Source organism: Callorhinchus milii, unplaced genomic scaffold, assembly GCF_018977255.1.
Source record: "Callorhinchus milii isolate IMCB2004 unplaced genomic scaffold, IMCB_Cmil_1.0 Scaffold2, whole genome shotgun sequence".
In the NCBI taxonomy this organism is placed as follows: domain Eukaryota; kingdom Metazoa; phylum Chordata; class Chondrichthyes; order Chimaeriformes; family Callorhinchidae; genus Callorhinchus; species Callorhinchus milii.
In genome coordinates this window covers 47,048,842-47,071,588 of record NW_024704743.1, presented here as the reverse complement: position 1 = coordinate 47,071,588, position 22,747 = coordinate 47,048,842, and the positions used below count along the sequence as shown (strand labels likewise).

General features: G+C 41.9%; 1 protein-coding gene across 1 annotated transcript in view; it reads left to right on the top strand.

Moving 5' to 3' along the window:
• chn2 (chimerin 2) overlaps window positions 1–22,747 on the top strand; it is a 201,024-nt gene that overhangs the window by 150,861 nt on the left and 27,416 nt on the right. Inside the window, exons 7-8 of the mRNA XM_042331858.1 lie at window positions 3,565–3,642; window positions 13,740–13,824. Of these exons, the coding sequence (XP_042187792.1) occupies window positions 3,565–3,642; window positions 13,740–13,824 (163 nt within the window). The remainder of the gene's footprint in view (window positions 1–3,564; window positions 3,643–13,739; window positions 13,825–22,747) is intronic.

Sequence of the window (22,747 nt, the reverse complement as noted above, 5' to 3'; positions counted from 1 at the left end):
GGTCAGCCAGGTGTCTGACACATGCGGAAACCCATCACCATGCTTAAGAGTATCCAAACCAAGCTGAGATTTCCGTGCATCTCATCTCCACATGGAAATTGAGATAGATTGTTGGAATGAAATATGCACTCTCTCCCTGTAGGGACCCATTCTGTTTGCCTAATTCTGGAAACTATTAGGCACAGATTGGCAAGAGCCAAGGCTTGGGGACCACAGAATGTCTTGGGATACTGCCAATTAGGGTTCTTTGAAACAGAGCCGTTCAGTGAATTCATGCTTTTTTAGCTCAGATACAGAGAAAATTGACTTTGGCTCTGGGGAAGACCAAGGTGCAGATTGCCTTTCTATTTTGTTGACTAAGCTTTGATGAAAGGAAATCAAAAGTGGAGAAAAATCTATTTAAAAATAGCGTTAGCAAATGAACCTAGCAATAGAGAGCAGAGATATTTAATTTTAAGAGTAAGAAATAACTTGCACTTTTAGCACATTATAAAGATAATAAAGCACATTACAAGTAGCTATTGCTAAGTGTAGTGGCCATTTTTATAGGCAAAGGAAATTAAGGTGATCTCACAGTCAAGAGGTGAATGCCTTTTAACTTATTTTATGAAAAGGCATTTAATTACATATTTTTGTATGTGTTTTTATTCAGGTTTGGGGTGAAACCCCTGGGGCTTTTTAGTACGGATGAAAACTACTCAACTGAAATTCTACAAAAGTGCGATGTTCTGTTTGGGTTAGATGTTTAATTTAACTAGGTCTTTTTATACCATGTTCTGGCAATTTGAGTTAGTCTAAGATTGTTCCAAGATGGAGTGGAAAGTAACCTCAGATTGGTTTGTAGTAAATTTTAATTTAATGATAGTACTTTAAAAATGCGATTATGTAATTTTTAAAATATAAATCTTCAATTGTGTTTGCAGCAAAAACACACTTGGATATTTGCAAATCAGCTCTTATGAGTGGTAGAGATCTACGTTTACATTCTGCAAATTGTGATTGAACCATGTCATGTTCTGTCAACAGAAAGTCTCAGCACTGATCATTACAGCTATTCTACACATCAAATTTACAACTGTATCATTTTGTTTGTGAAGATTGGCTATGTTCCAAAACATTTGCAGTAACTGAGATGTGGCGGAAACTGGCAGCACATTAAAGTGACCATATACTATAGGAAGCAGTTCCTTCATAGCTGAAGTATCCACTTTCTAGTGACTTGCCTACCAAGCTGTTATTTCTGTTCCATCAATTTCAAAGTAACCAAACAACGATGTTTGTATACCCCCAGCTCAGTGTTAGAAGCGCTCTGAGACATTACCCTGCATGAGAAGCACTATATAACTGCATTGTTGTTGTTGTAGAAACTGAACCATCAAATACATTGAAGCTTATATCAATTTTAACTCACTCCCCCTTGGGCACTGACAGTTTTTGTAGTTTGTAAGAGTTAGCCTATTTTAGGATGTCTGCAGAAATCATTTCTAGTCCGTTCTTTTGGTCAGAACTATTCAGTCCTGTCCAGGGGATATACAGAACCGTATGTTGTTGATAAAAAATAATCCGTCAAGTTATGAAAAACTGTACTGTAGTATTTTTCTCTCTCTCTTGGCCCGCAAAGCATTTCAGTGCTCTAAAGAGGGGTACTGCAGTGAAAAATGCTGTACAGTCCATTTTGATTAGAACTTGCTGTTCATTTGGGAAAGACTTAAAGAGCAAATGTCAAATTTGTTTAAATAAATGCATTTTGTGAGTCGTTAATGCTAAGCTGTCAATTATCAAAGGAACTATTCTAAGACACTAATTCCGCACTCTAACTGGAAAACTTATCATGGAGCTGAGGTTACACCAAGATTCTGTCCAGATCATAGTTGTGGTTTCAGATCTATTTAGATCTGTCCAAAATGGGAGCATTTGGATTAGTCTAGTTCTTTAGATAACTTCTGTACAGGTTAAGGCTTGGTGTTGAGTTTCAGACCTTGCAGCTGCATTCCGAGGAAATAGGATTCAGAATCTGAACCTCAATCTGGGTCACAATAGCTATGGTCACCCCTGGTATTAGGATAAATTCCTGGGGCTATATTTAGAGTACTCTTCAGCATTTGAACGTTACAGTTCGAAACAGGCAATTTGGCCCAACTTGTCCTCTCTTCCTCCCTTCATAATCCCCTATCCCATAACCCTCTATTCCCTTCTCCCTAAAAAAAAGAAAACACACAGTCCACAAAACATGCAGACATTACACTTTACAGTATATTCTGTGAAGCGCTTTCAGATGTCTCGAAGACGTGATAAGGCACTATTATCAACTGCAAGGATTATTATTATTAAAATGTCACACCTAACATAACTTACAGTAATAATAATTAATAAGATGACAATAGTTTAAATTAATTCTTATTACTGTATGATGCTCAGAAATGTTCTAGGTGCAGCATCTTTGTATTTACCTTTTCTCTGAGTGTTTCAACTTTGATAGTTGAATAACTATTCTGCAAATACTTTTTTTATAAATAGTATTTATAACAAACAGTGACTTGGAGATGTGTTACTCAGATCTGTGACAGAGTTTGTACAAGATATTTTTAGTGTGTGTGTGTGTTTGTGGGAGTGGGGTGAGATTTAATATTTAATGCTCCGTTGTGATAAACTCAGTTCTATAATTTTGGTAAATATTGGACTGTGTTTCTATTTATGTTTGTGTTGTCCTATTCTGGAGCTAACTGTAACGTGTAAATGTGAATTATAAACTGTGAGATTCCTCATCATGTACAGTCGTAGGCATCTTCTAGTCCTGTTAATCTTCTGACACTACTGGCCTGTAGGAGATTCATTTCCACAGGATATGAAAAAGGATTTTCATATTGTAAGATTACCCTCTGAATGGATTTTTTTTTAATAGAGTTTAATCTCTTGGCCAGATCAGAAGGTCTTATAACTCTCTGGATCTGATTTGCTGTGTAATTGGATGCAGTGTCTGACCAGTGCTGTCTGAGTGATTCACTTTAATGTGGTACCATGCAGAACCGATCGGCCCTTTGAAATCTGTTGTGGTCTCAGGGTGCCGAGTTGCCACCCCCTGCCTGAAGTCCTGTAACGTCTGTCTAGAAACCGTTGCCAAGGTTTTGCAGGGCTTATGAATGTGGGCTTTTGTCTGCAGCACACGTCTGTCTTGAGTGCTCGCACAGGCCTTCGCTGGGGCTCATTCAGATGCAGAAGCCCCTTCCATCACGAAAGACAGCCCATTCAAGTCACATGCCAGAGGTCTCAGCAGAATGGAGTGCAGCTGCTGCCACTCTGGTGACTGATATTAGGGGCTGTTTGACAAACTTGAGGACGTTAAACCTTCAGAGCTCTGGCGAGGATAGGGAACGTATCTGGGACCCTCACGCCATGCCATCTGAGGAGCTGTGGTCAGAGAGTGAGCAGACATGCTCTCCTGCTGTACGCAAATCCAAAAAGGACAAGAAACGGCAAGAACTGCTGGCTGTTGCACTCGGAATGAAAGTGGGTAGAAGGGGTACTGTGCTGTGGCAACCACTGAAACTCTTTGCCTATTCACAGATCACCTCTGTCGTCAGAAGAGCCACCTTGAAACAAAGTGAGAGCAATTTCAATTATGAAAAATCGCATAATTTTAAGGTAAGACTGTCTTTTCATATTTTTATATCAAAGGCAATATCCTGAAAAGATTTAGGTGTCCTGGGTTATTTTGAATTGAAAAATCCTGTCTGTTTGAATGCATCTCTGCTGAAAGTTATTGAATTTTGTTAATGGAATGTCATAATATTTGAGCTTCTTTAGAAAACTTGCTCTATTTAAATGCAGTGGAATTTTTTTAAAATCCAAACTGTTGTATGTTTGTATTGCGGTTTAAAAAGGCAGCAAACGGGCAATAGTTTAAAGGGGGGCTCCAGTTCAGAATTAGGAACCAGTTTGTTATTACAATCCTTGTTATTTCGTCTCTTGTCAATTAACTGCTCTTTTTCTGCATCCAATTAAAGAAGCACAGAAAGGTACCTTTCACCCCCTCTCTAGCAGCGGGGGGGGAAAAGGAATTATGTTTATATGTTAAGAGTTTACTTTTCACAATTACTGCAACGCGCAAGCTGTAGTTTCTCACAGCTCAGCGTTGCACGCAATGTTCTAACTTCTAATGTTTTTTATTTTATTTCCTAATCATAAAATGCTGCTTTTGCTCAGTGGTCTAACAAGCTTTTTGGTTTTGTTTAGATCTTTAAAGCACTGTTTTTGAAGTAAAATTGTAAAGTTTAAACAAAAGTTCCACTCTGGAGATTTGTTATGCCTCCAAGTGGCTGAAGCCCCTCTCTTTCCTCCTACATTTTGATCTCCACACACACCAAGCAGTGTGCGGGGGAGGGGCCGACTACCCCCTGCACATTTGCCAACCCTGCTTTGAAAAGACCGCTAGGAAGCAAACAAGAGTGGCCGAGAGAGAGTCTTCTTAACATTTTTCTGTCTTCCATCCACGCCCATCCTCTAGTCATTATCGTCACACAGTGACACACTGGAGATCAGGAGGCTTAGCAGTGTAACAACAACAACTTGCATTTATATAGCGTCCCTCACGCAGGGTAGCATCCCAGAGCGCACAACTAGTGTCCGAGCATTCCAGTCAGGGTCTTTTTAATAGCCATTCATGGCCATTTATTCTGTGAAAAAAAACACTTCCTCCTATCTGCAAACGCTTTTATACTGCATCTTTTTATGCAAAATGAGCCCTGAAACCATTTATTGAATGAGTTTGCGTGAATATTATGCAGGAGAACACAACCGCAAATTTGCACCAGCTGAGTTCCTTATGCAACATTTGAATAAACAGCCAATTAATTAGAATTTTTTAAAAAAGGCAAAATACTGCAGATGCTAGAAATCTAAAATAAGCACAGTAGTTTCTGGGAACATGCAATAGGTCAGGCAGCATCTATGGAGAGAGGAAAATGAGTTAACATTTCAGGTCGATAACCTTTCGCCACAACTCTGATGAAAGGTTATCGATTTGAACCTTTAATTAATTTGAATTGTTGAGGGTGAATTTATACAGAATTAATTAGCAACTTACAGTACAAAAACAGTACAAAACAGGCCATTCAGCCAACTGTGCTGGTTGTTTATACTTCACATGAGCCTCCACCTCTTCAATCTCCCCTAACTCCTCCATTCCCTTCTCCCTCGTGGAATGCATTTGAATGAGGAGGGAGTTTTAAGTCAAGATAAACTAGAAAAAAACTCCATTTTCTTTAGTATTGCAATGGGGGTGTCCCTTAATGGCCACCTGAATCACATGGCATACATGGCTTAAATTGCTGACCTTGTCAAGAAAGGGATACGAACAATAAGCATGTGCTTAATATAGTATTGTTACGTAGACTAATCATATTTGTTAGCTGAAATTACAACCTCCTAAAAGCTAATTAGTGAGTGGTGAGTCTCTTTAAACCCCAGCATGGTGTGAAGTAATTGTACAGTAAACTAATTGTTAATTCTGCCCATAAGAGAGACAAACAAATATCTACACCTCTCCCTGCCTTCAAAACCCACCTTAAGACCTAGCTTTTCAAGCAAATTTATGGCCATCTTCTACCCCCATGTTCCCCTCTTCTGCAGCCTCCCCTCTCTCCCCATCTCCCCACCTAACACACCCTGTCAGTTGTGTGAAGTGTGTTGAAATATCAACTCAACATGAAAAGTGCTACATAAATGGCAATTGTTGTTGTTCTAACACAGGGATTCAAATTGAACTGTGGTAAACACATTCCAGACATCCAAAATGTCTTGTCCCTTGTGGTTTCAAATCATATGGCCTTGGATACAAACCTCTTGTGTTTGAATAAACTTTTTTTTTGCCAACATTGCAGTTCCCAGCTACAAGTGAGACTTTTGGTGGTGCGGTTACGAGAATTGGTATTCTGAGTATTTGTTGAAGCTCAACGTGTTGATGATAGATGCACTTCAAACGCAATCCATTTTTGATTTGGATTATTTTTGATTCAGTGTGGCAAAACTGGCAACAATGGGCTGCCGTTTGAACAACTTTACAAAAAAGTGTTTCATTTTTGGGCAGCCTTCTTCGTTAGGAATTGACTTCCTCTGTGAATTTGCATATGTTTTTCGAAGTCAGACAGGCCTAAGCTTAACTTGATTTTTGGTAACCTCTAGATCAGACCTTTTGACTTTGACTGGTTTACTGAGAATGGAGGTATTGTCGGCCTTGTTTTTGAAAGGTTGCAGTGTTTAATGAAGAATTTAAGTTCAACAGAATCACATGTCCTGAAAATGTTCTTACATGACTGGCATGTGAGCACTTTATTGCAAAAAGTAACACCAGAGGCTAACAACCACAGTAACAAACAACAAATTACATTTGTATAGCGCCCTTCACATCGGGAGGATATCCCAGGCCACTGGCCAGTCAGGGATTTGCACTCGAGCTTGGGGGAGTGGGATCAAGAGGGGTTGAGGATAGGGGTAAGGGGGTGGCCGAAGGCGCAGTTGAAGTGCAGGGTCTTGAGACGTGCCTTGAAGGAAGCAACAGAGCGAACAAGGTGAAGGGACTGTGGGATGAGTTATAAAGGGTGGGGGCAGAGAAGCTGAAGTGCTGACCGCCGATGGTGGGGCGGGCCAGGCGGGGGACGTGGATCAGGCCAGAGCCTGCTGATGGAGCGGACAGGTTGGTAAGGGGTTAGCAGGTCACAGAGGTAGAAAGGAGCAAGGCCATGGAGGGCCTTGAAGGTGAGGATGAGGATTATGAACTCTATCCTCTGGGGCTAAAATCTGTAAACACATGTTTCTGGTGTTCTCATGCCAACAATATCCATCTGCTTTATTTTCCCGCCAGGACGTTCACCTCTTCCAATTCTTGTCTGCTCCTCCCCAGATAGGGGAGCAGTGCTCAAGTCTTGCATCTGGGCTTTACAGAGAGCTAAAAGTTAAAATTGTTTAAAAATTGGTCATTCATTTCATGGCTATTTGTGGAACATTGCTATATGCAATTGTGCTGCCGTGTTTGCCTACAAATACACAGTAACTCCATTTCACAGTAAATCCTGTGAATTGCTTTTAGACATCCTTCTGAAGTGATAAGGCACAATACCAAATGCAACGATCATTATTAATACAGTTGTTAGCAGAAAATAAATGTTTGGCGCAAGCCAGAAGTGAGCTTCTTGGATTACATGTCTGCTCGCTCACAGAGGCGACTGAATGAAGCAAGTGACAGCTGCGAGGAAAGCTCAGGGTGGCAGAAAGCAGGCCGTGGGCTTTCAGTGGAGTCTCATTTGTAGGTCTGATAACTGCTAAATTGATTTTCTCAACCGTGGTGACAGAAAATGAGAGCCTGGGAGGTTGAGTTGTTTGGAACATTATTTCAAATGAGCATTCAAAACAGAAGCTGGGAAGTCATTCTTTCTGCATTCACTTCTCACGACTGTCTTATTAAAATGCACAGGGAGCCTTTGCTGCACTGAAAATCCATCTTACTTCAGTAATGGAGCAATAATAAAGATATTAATGTCCAGATGAATTTGTACACATGCTTATTTTTAATAACATAAAAACACGCAGCCACTGACAGAGATTGCTTTTTCTTATTATGAGCCAAAATTTATGATAAATGTACTGTTCTTTTGATAAATTGGTTTAGCTGTACCAGTAGCAGCAATACCTGTGGAACAAATGTTTAAACCTTATTGACAACTTGAATTACTGGTCTTAAATATTACAATATGTTTTGGTATCTGAGCAAAAGCATGTTTATTCGAAATTGAAAGAAACGGGCAAGTAAAAACATCATTAATTCACTCACTTCACATTCAGCAGAGTTGAAACGGTTTAAAGCAGTATGGATGGGAAATGAAAACACCATGTAAAAACTTTTAAAAAATGACGCTTTAAACGTAAAACGATAGATTTGTTTATATGGCTTCTCTGGCTGAGATTGACAATTGTGCATGTGTTTTAAGCTATAAAGACCAGATACTAAAGTGGTTCGATTATGTACCATTGGACATTTCAAAGCTTTACCTTCTTGGTGGTTTGCCTGTGTTGTCTGCCTGCTCATTAGCAAAGTGCACATGGTCTGTGAAGAGAACGAGTTTAATGGGCCAAATGGCCCTTTTTTCTTTCCATTTCTTCATGTTATGTTGACCTTTATACCCAGAAGAGAGAGAGAATTTCATTCCTTTGGCCTGGGTTGGAGGAAAACACATACCAAAGGTGAAAGTAAAGTAAGTTTAACACATTGCCAAGCTGTCAGGCGCCCCCCCCCCCCTTATTTTAATATTAAACGCACACAGTATACTTGCTGCATCATTCAATGTCAGTGTCTATCCAACACACACTAGAACTACTTGTCACTCATTTCACATTCAGCAGAGTTGATGACTATGCGTTTGACAGAAAAGTGCCACATCACACTTTAAATGAACAAGTGCAATGACTTGTTGATGATTCACCCCAAAAGAAAGAATTCTGCCACACGTGCTGATTCACATATCTTCATTATTCTGCAGACAGAGCAGTTTTTCCCCAGTAAATGACACCAAGAGTTGATGGTTGAGATCACTGTCTCAGGACACTCATAATGAAAGGATTTCACGTGATATTCAAAGGGTTCTGGGTTCACATTGGGACTTTGAGCTCACATTTCAATGCAGTCCAATGGAATATGCTGTATTGTTGGGAAGTGCTGTCCTTTCGATGAGATGTTAAACCAATATACCATCTGCCTGTCCAAGTGGACATTGAGGATCCCATGACACTATTCGAAAAGGAAATTTCTACTGGTGTCCTATCCCCTAGGTAGACTGGACATTCACTTCATGCCTTTTTTGGGTGATATCACTGTGCTAAATTGACTGTCGCATTTCCTACAAAATAGAGTCACGATACATTATATGGAATCCTGTGAAGAGGAGGGAGCTATATCAAATCCAAGGATTTGTTTTAGTTTAGAAATTAAGTATTTTGAAATCTGCAAAGTCTCAGCTGAAATCAGAAGTCCTTTCATTCCAACTATAGTTCGAAGCTGCTCACATTTTAAATGTCAATTGGAGTCAGATAACAATATGAATGGCTGGTGTAGGATGTGGAACAACGCATACACTGGGGGCTGTAAAGATTGATTCACTGTTTGGATGGATGATATTTTAGTCTGAAAGCAACTTGTTCAAAATCAGCATTCTTCTTTTTTTTTAAATCCACATTTTGTTTCTTCTCTGTGGTTGCCTTTGACCCAAAGAAAATCACAAAAAATGCCACTGACCTGAGTCCAGACAGCTACCTTTTATACAGCTAGTACGCAGTTGGTGTTCTAATCAGTTAGGAGATCTTCCTGCAGCTCTCCTCCCACAACCCCACATATCCAGTTGATTTGACTACAGACAGATACACAGATAACATACACAGATGAAAAGGATTCAGAGCCTTTGCGGCCAGGAGAATCCTCGCTGTTTTCACCTCCCACAAAGTACAGGACCGCCCTGTTTTGACGCAGTGTTTTAGGTCCCTAAACATAGACCCTGCATAATATTTAATCCACGAAAGAAAAATAGACCCGGTCGTGCTTCAGTTGTCACTCACGTCATCTCTAGTTTCTAGCATAAAATGACAATGATCACTCTCACAATAATTTCTAGAGCTAATAACGCTTGGGAGGGTGGTTGCAATAGACTAGTCCACTTGCTGCGTACTGCACACATGTTGGGGAAGCCAGTTATTCTACAGTAGAAGTGTACTGTAGTAACTGCGAGTGTTAAAGGTGGATCTGCGCATCTCTTTGTGCTGGCCAGTCATTCCCTTCCTCGCGGAGGCAAAAGGCAAAGAAACCCTGCCACTAAAAAAAATGGCCAATTCAGAGGAGAACACCCTTCTCTTTCTAAATATTCCCCTTGGATCTTTAACGTCCACCTGAACTGGCAGATGGGACCTTAATTCAGGGGAGAAAATATGTTCCTGGAAAATTCACCGCCGACTCCAGAAGGCAGTCAAGCAAGCACCAAGAGTGGGCCGAACCACCACCAATACGAGAGCATTGCTTTACATATCAAGCCGAGCTCACTATTTGTAATTTATTTTCCCAATTAACTGCCCTTGGCCCATTTTTTTTTGAAAAGAAATGTATTTATTTATAGCTCCTACTGCCATCAAATTGTGCTTTGCATAACATTTGTTTGATACTACTGGCACTGTAAATATTAGTTAACTGGCATAAGAAAAGATAGTAATGATCCTTGCATTTGACATAGCGCCTTATAACATTAAAACATTTCAAAGCTCGTCACCAAATATTTCTGTAAAGTGGAGTGACACATTGTGGCAATCACGGCATCCAGTTTGTGCACAGGAATTCCCTACAAATAACCGTGAAGTTAATAACCTTTTATATATTATATATTATATTGTGGGATTGTTGGTCAAGATATTGGGAAACTCTGTTCTTTTTTCAAAAAGTACCATGGGATTTCTACCTGAACAGACAAGAACAAAATTAAATTTGTATGGTGCTTTTCACGTCAGGAGGATGTCCCAAGGTGCTGAACAGACTGAGTTGGGGGGATTGATCGGGGAGGGTGGAGGGTAGGTGGGGAGCAGGGTGATCAAAAGCACGGTTGTAGAGGAAGGCCTTGAGATGGGTCTTGAAGGAGGCAAGGGAGGGGGCGAAGCGGAGGGACTGCGGGATGGATTTCCAGAGGGTGGTGGCAGAATGACTGAAGGCCCACCCACCAATGGGAGGGCAGGAGAGGTGGAGGACATGAAGAAGGCTGGAGCCCCCTGAGCAGGGGGCGAGCAGGTTGGTAAGGAGTTAGGAGGTCACTGAGGTAAGGGGGAGCAAGGCCATGGAGGGTTTTGAAGGTGAGGACCAGGATCCTGAACTTTATCTTCTGTGTGATGGGAAGTCAGCGGAGTTGGGCGAGGATGGAAGTGATAGGGTCACGAGCCTGGTGTGGGAGAGGACACGGGCTGCAGAGTTCTGGATGATCTAAAGTCTATGGAAGGAGGAGTTGGGGAGGCCAACAAGCATGGAGATTGCGTAGTCAAGCCTGGATGTTTTGAATGTGTGTATGAGGGTCTCAGTGGCCTGCGGTGTGTCAGTGCAGTCAGTAGCACAATGGTCCTGGAGTTGAGGGTGGTGGCAGAGAAATAAATGTGGAAATCGACCCCATGTAATCGTTTGATGTCACCAAGAGGGAGCATATTTTTGAAAAGGAGGGGACCAAGGACAGAGCCCTGAGGAACTCCGCACAAGACGGGGTGGGGGCTAGAGGAGATGTTTGTGGAGATGAAGTGGAGACGGTGTGAGAGGGTGGATCGAAACCATTCAAGGACTGAACCATGAAGGTTGAGCATAATTCTGCCAGTGTAAACATTAGCAAATTCTATATCATGGCATCAAACTGTTACAGAGATATTCAGCTCATCTGGCATAATATTGTATAAATGAGGCTTGGTGAGGCGTGCTCTCCCTGTCTGACCCTGTGGGCCCCATATGCCAAGCCAGATTTAGAACTGCTGCAAAGTAGTTTCTAATCCTTATCCCCTAAAGTCACTTAGGCCACACCCCTTGAGCACTCCTCACTATTTGAATATAATGCCGTGACTGGGCAGAGCTCCAACCTCCATCGAGAGACAATCAAGTTTTCCGCAGTTTTTGATAACTAGTTTTTTAACTTCCAGTTTGAAAGCTGTTGTGACGCTTTCATTGTTGTTAATGCTCCACTTTTGTCAAGTTGCCGCACGCAATTTTTGATTATGCTGCCGCCAAAGTGCAGCTTCCCAGGGCAAGAGCAACAGTGTCAGAATCAATGTAGGCAAGGTGTCCTGTGTTGCTGCTTCATTGACCACAGTGTGTTACTTGGAGTGAATCCTGTTGCTAATTTAAAGATTGGATAAAGGGGGCTGCCTTTTTATTTATGGAAAATTGCGCTGCTCTTCTGTGTTGCTTTTGATTATGAATAATATCTTTACTCTGGTAAAGCACCTTTTCTGGTCAGGAAGATGTCGCAAAGAGCTTTATAGGATATATTGTAACAACAACATGCATTTACATAGGTCCTTCGCGTGAGGTAGAGTCTCAGAGCACTGTAAAGTGTAGTGACTGTGTATTTTATTATGTGACAGTCCTGGAGAGCAGAAACCCATATGGTCTATATCTCCGTTTGAACATCTGTGCATGAATTCTGAAATATCCCAATTGATATTGGTGTGAGTGGTGAGTAAAACTTTCAGCTTTCATTGTGGCACGGCTGATACCAATGCTGTATTGCCATGAGCAGTATTACAGCCACAATAAATCTGCAAAGTTTGCACTTTATCAATTAAATAGATTTGTTTAACTAAATCTCAGGGCTGCTGAGATTAGGAAGCTCGGAGGCACTCGGATACTTGCTTACATTTTTAATGAACATTAATGAACATTTATATTTATATATGAACATTTATATGATTATCAGAATTTCAGGAACAGGTGATACAAATCTGTTCCCATGTGTTGGGCAGGGCTGCTGTTATTAAAACTATGTGATGATTTTTAGAAAAGGGACTATTCTTGCAATGATCCCTCACACCCATCAGAAACCCAGTGAGGGCTCCAATACAGATGTCATCATCAATACACCATGGGCATCTGCCCCTTACACCCCTTTGAGTACCTCAGTGACTGGAGGCAGGCTGGGTGTCCATACTTAGTTAAGTAATATATTGTATTTATAATCAGCCTGGCTCAGTTGGAAGGTTTCTTGCCTCTGGGTCAGAAGATTATGTATTCAAGCCCCCCGTTGGGATCTTTGAGCTCCCAGTCCAGACTGATACTCCAGAGCAGTGTTGGGAAGCACTGTCTTGTTGGAGATGCAGTCCTTTGGATGAGACTTTAATCCAAGATCCTGTCTTTCTGTTCAGTGGGCTTTAAAGATCCAATAATACTATTCGAAAGAGAAGAGTTTTTCCCAGTGTTCTGGTGAACAATTCTCCAGAAAAATTGGCCATTCTCCTCTTGGCTATTTGTGGGCTACCCTCTTTGTGTACAACAACCACATGTATTTATAAAGAGCCCTTCTCGGAGTGCTGTAAATACATTGTCACTAGTTAACAATAATTATTGCAAGTGCATTGCAACATTTCAATGTTACATCAAATGCAATGATTAATATACTGCTTCAAGTAGTTCTATTGTTATGGTAACAATTATATTGCTCATATCAGTAGACAGTGGCTGCCTGAACAGCTGTCCAGAAAACATATTTGATATCTCCACAAGATACTTACTGCCTGGATGTAAAACAACTGAATGTTATATGTATGTTTCTAAAGTTCAAGTTTAGAAAAAAAACATTATAAAACTTCCCACCACTTTGAAAATCCTGCTTTGCTGCTACCTGATCAGATGTGTTTATCCACTTAATGCAGAAATTCTTGTTTGTTGGTTCCAAAAGTAACTTTGACTATCTTAAGTGCTATCTGCCCAGATTCACTGAAAGTTTGATTCAGCAGATTCACTGAAAGTTTGTGAAAGCAAGAAAAACGTGTTGTGTTTATGCACCAACAAGTCCTATTGTTAAAAAGAAAGGGGTTTTCAAGAGCCCAGCTGTAAAGAAGTAGAGATAAAGAAGGCTTCACATGTTGATCCCAAAGATGTGCTTTGTGACCAGTTGCTTTTGTCTTTTCCATCTGTCAGGCCATCTGCCTAAAGTGCTCAATTCTTTAACCACCTTTCCACATTTCAGGTCCATACATTCCGAGGTCCTCACTGGTGTGAATATTGTGCCAACTTTATGTGGGGCCTGATCGCTCAGGGAGTCAGCTGTTCAGGTACAGTCTCTTTTTTGTTGTGTTTTTGTTTTGTTTTGGCTCTGCTTTGTTTCAGTTCAACTTATCCAAAACCTTGTTCATTCGTGAAATATGTGGAGGTAGTGCCATCGACGTTCCGGGTAACTTTTTGCAGAAAAATGTTTGGAGGAAGTTTAAATTCAATTGTAATGGTAAAGTGTATGCCGAAAAAATGCTTGCAAAAGTACATTTCTGATCAAATATTAGAACTATTATTATGTAAATAGGACACTCCTATTCCAAGCATGGATTATGGAAGTACCTAATAACTCCTGGCACATTCTTACAAAGAACAAAAGTAACAGTGAGTCTATCACATCTTTGTAATGGAAAATCATGACAATTATTATAAAGACATAGTTAAAAGGCCACTGTTATTACCAAATAGCACATGACAGAGACCTCTCGGTAATGCCAACAAGCAAAATTCATTCCTGATGGTAACTAGACATGAAGTAAAGTCCAAGTTCTTTCTTTGTTTCTATAGCCTTTTTTATGTTAAGTGAAACTATTTGTTTCATCGTTGTTATGTGACTTACTCATTTCAATGAGGTTTTCAATGCTTTGAGCTTTGTGCTTTGAGCTCTGTTGGGACTTTTAGTTTAGATTGCATTGTGACTGCCTTGTCAGAAAGTTTTGTCTTGCCAAATGGAATCTATTGGTGGAAACAGGGTGCCCGAAACTCAAGAAAAGTTTAGAACTCAAAGGATTAATGCTTTCCTAGCCATGTGAATGTCAACACACAGTCACTGGAAACACAACTTTTACTCTAATCAAGGTTGAATCTGCTGCTGTATGCATTGTGAATTATTCCAACTCTGCACTATCCAGTTTTAATATCCACCAGTCAATTGAGGGCAGATAGAGTGGGGTCATGAAGCAGACCAGTGTTCACTGAGTGAATGAGTAGCTGGGTTGGTAGGGTTAAAGGGGGTCACAGGCGGTTCATAGGTTAGGACAAATAGGATGGCAGGGAGAATAAGACTTGTTTGAAAATTAATGCTATTTAAGCAACCCATTTTATTATCTTGCCTCAAACTTTATTTTAGGTGTCCAACTGGCTCAGTTGATAGCACTCTTGCCCCTGAGTCAGAAGGTTCCAGGTTGAAGCCCCATGTTGGGACTTTGAGCTCATAGTGTAGGCTGACATTCCAATGCCTTGCTGGGAAAGAGTCACATTGGCAGAGATGCTGTCTTTCTTGATATGCTAAACCAAGGTCCCATCTGCCTGTACAAGTGGATGGTTAAAGATCCCATGCTCTATTCATAAAAAGAAGGGAGTTTCTCCCAGTGTCGTGGCCAACAATCTCCCAGATAAAATTGGTCTTTTACATCATGGCTGTTTGTGGGACATTGCTGCATGCAAATTAGCTGCCACATTCTTTACAAAAAATTACAGTGAAAGCAAGTAGTTAAGAGAAGCATATGGTCCTTTAGTAACATTTTTAACAAGATTTTTGCGAAAAACACGTGGGAGGAGACGTATAATGTTCAGTAATACCAATCTGGGGAGCTCAGTGTTTGATTCAAAGACAAGCAAGTTTCTGTGCCTTCAATTGTGGGAATCCAACACAAACAATGGAGGGAGTTTTCTGAAAATCACACCAATATTCTCTGATATGCGGAACTCCAGGTTACACTTTTCAATTAAAAAGATGCCTGTGTATATTGGCATTCTTTTGTAATCCTGTGTCAGAGTAAACTAGAACTATTGTTGTGATTGATCAAAGGCCACTCTCTTAATCCTTTGCTATTGTTAAATAAATAATCAATCCTTGCATTTGATGTAGCGCTTTTCACATCTTCTAGACGTCTCAAAGCGTTTCAAGAGTATACTGTAAAGTGAATTGACTGTATATTTGTCGGCAAAACGCAACAGCCAATTGCGCACAGGAGTGTCCCACAGTCGTGGATTGAAGTGACTGGAGTAAGGAAACTTGCCCAAGGTTTTGCCTTCCCAGGAATCGAACCCAGGTCTCTCATTTGCGAGGCGAGCGCTCTAACCACTGCGCTACACAATAAATTAATAAATTAAACCAAATGAAAGGAGAATCAACAATTCTGTATTTTACTGTTCCTGCTCTGTGAATAAAACATGCACTTTTCTGCGCTGTGCATGCTCAAATGCATGGTCACTCCCTGTTTAACCAGATCAGTAGTTACTCAACAACAAAAACACTTTGCATTTATATAGCACCTTTCAAATGGATAAAGTCTCAGAGCACTTCACAGCGATGGGGTCGGACACCAAGTGAGGGAGAGGGGACAGGGGGAGGTGATCATAGGCATCTTCAAAAAGGTAGGATTTGAGACAGGATTTGAAGACAGTAAGAGAGCAAACTAGATGAAGTGGCAAAGGGAGGAGATTTCAGAGGTTAGGGACCGGCTACTGATGGTTGCAGAGAGAGCTGGGACACGCAGCAAGCCCAAGTTAGCTGAACGGATGAGGCAAAAGAATAACAATAACAAAATTACATTTGTATAGACCTTGCCCATTAGGAGGACGTCCCAAGATGCTGGACAGTCAGAGATTCAGACCCAAACTGGGGCTCAGGATTGGGGAATGTGGAGGGTAGTGGGAGGAAGCAGGGTGATGAAAAGCACAGTCGAAGAGGAGGGTCTTGAGATTGGTCTTGAAGGAGGCAAGGGAGGGGGCGAGGCGGAGGGACTGCGGGATGGAGTTCCAGAGAGTGGGGACTAGAGTGGCAGAAGGCCCGCCTGGCAATAGTGGGGCAGGTGAGGCGGGGGACGTGAAACAGGAAGGAGCCCACTGAGCGAGGGAGCGGGCAGGATAGTAGGCGTTAGGGGCTCGCAGAGATAGGGGGGAGCAAGGCCATGGAGGGTTTTGAAGGTGAGGACCAGGATCTTGAACTGTATCTTCTGTGTGATGGGAAGCCAGTGGAGTCGGGCGAGGATACGGGTGATAGGGTCACAGAGTTCTGGATGATTTGCAGCCTATGAAGGGAGGCATTGGGAAGGCCGACATGCAAGGAGTTCGCATCGTCAAGCCTCGATGTAATGAATGCGTGTAGTGGCCTGTGGTGTGAGACAGTGGCAGAGCCGAGCGATGTTGCCGGAAGTGGGGGAAGGCAGAGTGTGTGATGGCGCAGATGTGGGATAGGAAGGATAGTTGATGGTCAAACAAGACGCCAAGGTTCCGGACTGGCTTAGTAAGGTGGAGTGTGCAACCAAGGATGGCGATGCTTTCAGAGCCTGGGATTTGGAGGCGCTGACAGGAAAAGAAGCAGCAATTTATGAGGAGATCAGGGAAATAAGGAGGTGCCAGGGAATTGTATGTGAGAGAGAAGATATTGAAATTGATCCATTGGGAGATAAGTGGAGACTGGGAGGACTAGTGCAATGTTGCCAATAAAAATCACTGATTAGCCACAGGTGTGATAGGTGTGACTACTACAACACAGTTTAGCCACATTCACTAATTTTAATAGAAAACCCCTTACATCCATTCACACAATCACAGGTAAGTGAACGTCACATGTATATTTATATATATATTTACTAACAGACTTCTAGTTATCAAACATCTACCACCACTCAGCGTGAAACTTTGCAGTCTTCTCTTTAGTTTTCTCTTTAGACCGGCAGACCCTGCTCTCCATCCAGAACACAGGTGCTTAGATGCTGTTTGCCCTTTGCCATATTGAGCCCGGTTGGAGCTGCTCCTTATTGACTGGGTTTCCTTTCTTCTGTTGGCCTGGAGTGGTTATTCTGTTTGATCTAGCTGACCACAATTGATAGCTCCCCTCTGTACAACATTGCCTTTGTTTCCATGGTGCTGGAATCTGGCATTCCCATCCATGTGAACTTGACTATGCTAACTCCCTGCTCACCAAACTTCCCAACTGTTCCTCCACACGCTGCATGTTATTCAGAACTTTGCAGCTCATTTTCTCTTCCGTACTAAGCTCTGTGAGCCAATCACTCCCCATCCTCGCCGGCTTCACTGGCTCCCCATCCCCTAGAGGTTCAAGTTTAAGATCCCCATCCTCACTTTCAAAACCCTTCATGAATACCCCTCTCTACCTCTGCGACCTTACCTACCTGCCTGCTCACTCCGGTCGGTGGGCACTGACCTGCTCCATGACCTCCACACTGATTTCCCCACAATCGATGATTGTTTATTCAGCTTTTCTGCCCCCATCCTCTGGTATTTCATCCCAGAACTGCTGCACTTTCACCCTCCCTTGCCTCCTTCATAGCCCGTTTCAAGACTTTCCTCGACTTTCCTCTTTGTCACCTCAAGGCTGGACTACGGGAACTCTCTCCTCGTCGGCCTTCCCGGCACCTCCCACCACAAGCTGCAGGTCATTCAGAACTCTGCAGCTCATGTACTGTCCTGCACCAGGCTTTGCGACCACATCACTCCCGCCCTCGCTCGCTTCCACTGGCTCCCCATCCCCCAGAGGATCGGATTCAAGATCTTCATCCTCATCTACAAGGCCATTCACGGACTTGCACCCTCCTAGCTCTCCGACCTACTATCCCCCCACGTACCTGCCCGTACCCTCCGTTCCTCTGGCTCCGGTCTGCTCCACATCCCCCGCCCTAACCGCCCTACCATCGGTGGCTGGGCTTTCAGCCTCTCAGCCCCTAGGCTCTGGAACTCCATCCCCCAGTGCCTTCGCCTTGCTTCCTCCCTTTCCTCCTTCAAGGCCTGTCTCAAGACCTTTCTCTTCAACTGTGCCTTCAGCTCCCCTCTTGACTCTCTACCCCCTCCTCACTCCCTCCCTTCCCTCCCCTTATCCTGACCATTTCCTCCCTGCTCGGGTCCCGACCCAGCTGTCCAGCGCCTTGGGACGTCCTCCCGATGTGAAAGGCGCTCTATAAATGCAATCTTGTCTTCAGACATCCTCCCACCCCCCCACATACACACCCTCACTCTTCACTCTTCTTAATTCCAATCCCCAACTCAGATACAAACCTTCAACTGTCCAGCACCTAGGGACATCCTCTCAATGTGAAAGGCACTGTATAAATGCAATTTGTTGCTGTTTGTTGATGTTTTACAATGAACCGTTACAAAAAAGCAAAGCACACACAACAATCAAAAAAACTCACAAACGTTGCTCTTCATCTTACCATTTTACCAACAAATGTACAAAAAGGACAACGTACATAGACATACACCATGCAAATATGAGTATTTAGATGACATGCCCAATGACGGTGTCCATTACTTATTTTTTATTTACGAATCAAAAATGGAATTTCTCCACATCTTGTTTCGGAATTCACCACATGTGGCGACTATTTTGGACAACCTTACTAGAATGATGTGCGTGCGGGTTTGGTGTGGTTGAGGATGCGGGCAGCAGAGTTTTCAATGAGATGCAGCTCATGGATGGTGGAGCTCGGAAGATCAGTGTGTCTAAGTGGGATGTGACGAAGCACAAACAAGTGTTTCCGAGGGATTAGAAGTGAAATAGGACAGAGGTGAACAGTGTGGTGGAGGTGAAGAAAAAGCATCTTAGTGAAGGATTGGAAATAAGGGAGAAAGAAAAGTTGGGGTTTCCAAGGTTCCGCACCGGTTTGAAGAGTTTGAGAGAAGGCCAAGTGAGGTTGCCCTAATCTGTTGTTGCCAACCATCCAGAACATCCAAATATCAATGGATTCTCTGTTATGTGACAGTGCAAAATAGACATCAATTACTGAGTATTAGTAACAATTGTGGGAGTACATTCCTTACAAGAAGAAGTTCAGGTTTTGACACCATGCCACCCCAACCCCCCTGCCCCCCTTCCCTTCTGACCCCAACTCCCAGCTCGGATCCAAAACCCATGATTTGGGGGAACCTGTCCAGCACCCTGGGATGTCTTTCCAAAGTGAAGGGCGCTATACAAGTGTAATTTGGTGGTGGTGGTGTTTGTTTGATAAAAGGATAACAGGTATCTATTTATTTGGTTTACATCTTTTCCCTCTATTATTATAACCTACTTCCTGTCCATCTACCTGTTCAGGTGGACGTTAAAGATCCCATGGCATCTTTCGAAAAGTGAAGTTTCCCCCCCCTCAGGCTGTTTGTGGGACAAATTCTTGTGCAAATTGGCTGCCACATTCGGCTCCAAAATACAGTCATTACACTCACTAAATACTGTGATTGGCTTTGCACCATTCTCCCGACATTAAAGGTGATTATTATTATTGCTTTAGAAACATAGGAACTGGAGGAGGTTATTCAGCTCTTCGAGCCTGTTCCGCCATGGCTGATCTGCACCTCAACTAATCCTTTGAATTCCAATTTCCCGCTTTTTCCTCATATCTTTTAAAACCCTGACCTACCAAAAATCAACTTCACTCTTGAAGGTGTGGATGGATCCAGCATCCACGGCTTTTGGAGGAGAGAATTCCAGATTTCTACCACTGTTTGAGTGAAAAAATGCTAATTTTTTTGTTTTTGATTCCTCCATCAGAGGAAATAGCTTCTTTGAATCTACCCTATCAAATCCCTTTATCATCTTAAATACGTCAATCAAATCACCCCCAAACCTTCTGAACTCAAGAGAATACAATCCAAGTTTGCGCAGCCTTTCCTCGTAACTTAACCCTTTTTGGCCTGGTAACATTCTGGTGAACCTGCGCTGCACCCCTCCAGGGCCAATATATCTTTTCTGAGGTGTGGTGCCCAAAACTGAACACAGTCTCCAGATGGGGTCTGACTAACGCTCTATACAGTTGAAGCATCATTTCTTCCCTTTTTTATTCCAGGCAGCTTGAAATAAAGGCCAACATTCCATTCACCTTTTTGATTACTTTTTGCACCTGGAAACTAGCTTTTAGTGATTTGTGGATTTGGGCACCCAAAACTCTTTGCTCCTCCACAGTTCTTGATTTCTCCCCATTAAGAAAATATCCTGCTTTATCTTTTTTTGGTCCATAGTGGATGACCTCACACTTCCCTACATTGAACTCCGTCTGCCACAGCTTTGCTCACTCACTTAATCTGTCTAAGTCCCTTTGTAACTTCCTATTCCCATCAACACAAATTACTGAGCCTCCTAGCTTAGTGTCTGCAAACTTGGATGTAAAACTTTCTGTTCTTTCATCAAAGTCATTTATATATATATATATATATTATATATATAGCAAATAGCTGGGGTCCCAGGAGAGACCCCGGGGGACACCACTTGTCACGTCCCACCAATCGGAGAACATTCCCTTTATCCCTACTCTCTGTTTCCTGCCTCCCAACCAATTATCAAACCATGTCACAAGGTTACCTCTGACTACATGCGCTTCCATTTTCACTAACAACCATTTGTGTGGAACCTTATCAAATGCCTTCTGAAAGTCCATATAAACAACACTCTCTTATTCACTATTTTAGTGACCTCCTCAAAAATTCAACTAGGTTAGTCAGACACGACCTACCCTTCACAAAACCTGTCCAAGTGTTCAGTCACTCTGTCCCTGATGATGGATTCCAGTATTTTCCCTACAACTGACGTTAAGCTGATGGGTCTGTAATTTCCTAGTTTCTCTCTCCCTCCCTTCTTAAATAAAGAGGTGACATTCACAATTTTCCAATCTAAGGGCACAATTCCCGAATCTAGTGAGCTTTGGAAAATTACGACAAATGCATCTGCAATTTCCTCTCCTATTTCCTTTAACACCCTAAGGTGGAAACTATCAGGTCCTGGAGATTTGTCTATCTTGAGTCTCATTATTTTCTCCATTACCATTTTTTATTTATATTAATTTTATTAAGCGTTTCTCTGACTTATTTTTAGGTTCCTCTATACAGCTAGTATTTTGCCGTCATCTTCTACTGTAAAAACGGTAGCAAAGTATTTATTTAACAAGTCAGCCATTTCCTTATTTTCCGCTATAGTCTCACATACATCTGTCTTTAATGGATCCATATTCCCCTTGACCATTCTCTTTCTTTTACTATATTTATAAAAGCTTTTACTATTGATTTTAATATCCCTTGCAAGTTTTTTTTCATACTCCTTTTTGCTCCTCTTATTACTTTCTTTGAATCTCTTTGTTGCCTTTTGTAGTTCTCCCAGTCCTCTGCATTCCCACTTCTTGCATTTGAGTAAGCCTTTTCTTTCAGCTCAATACAGTCGCTAACCTCTTTGGTCCACCATGGTTGCTTAACTACACGATTGGAGCTTTTGCATTTTAGGGGTATGTACGTGTTCTGTATTGTATCAAATACTTTTTTGAATACTTCCCATTGTTCATCTGCAAGTTTACCCACTAACAGTTCAGCCCAATTTACTGTGGTCAATATATTTCTCATCCCATCAAAGTTTGCCTTACTTAATTTTAAAACCTTGGTTTGGGACTCTCCCTTTTCCCTCTCAAATCTAATGTCAAATTCAATCATATTTTGCTCACTATTTGCAAGATGTTCCCTTACTGTCAGATTGTTAACCAGTTCTGGCTCATTACTCATCACCAAATCTGGTGTGGCTTGTTCCCTTGTTGGTTCTAAAACATATTGTACCAAAAAGCTGTCCTGAATGCATTCTAGAAATGTGTTGCCTTTACTACCTGAGGTGTCCTGCTTCTCCCAGTCTATATGAAAATTAAAATTTTCCATTATAACCACAATACTTTTGCTACATGTTTCCCTGATCTCAGTATTTATACATTTCCCTACTACATCACTACTATCTGGAGGCCTGTAGACTACTCCCAAAAGAGTCTTAACTGCATTACTGTGGCTTAATTCTACCCACAGTATTTCCACTACCTGATCACCCTTACTGAAATCTTTCCATTCCACTGCTGTAATTGTGTCTTTTTTTCAATATTGCTACTCCTCCTCCTTTCCCAAAGATCTTGTAGCCTGGAATATTTAGCTCCCAGTCCAGACCAGCTTGTAACCAGGTCTCTGTAATGGCTACTACATCGTACCCTTTAAACTGAATTTGTG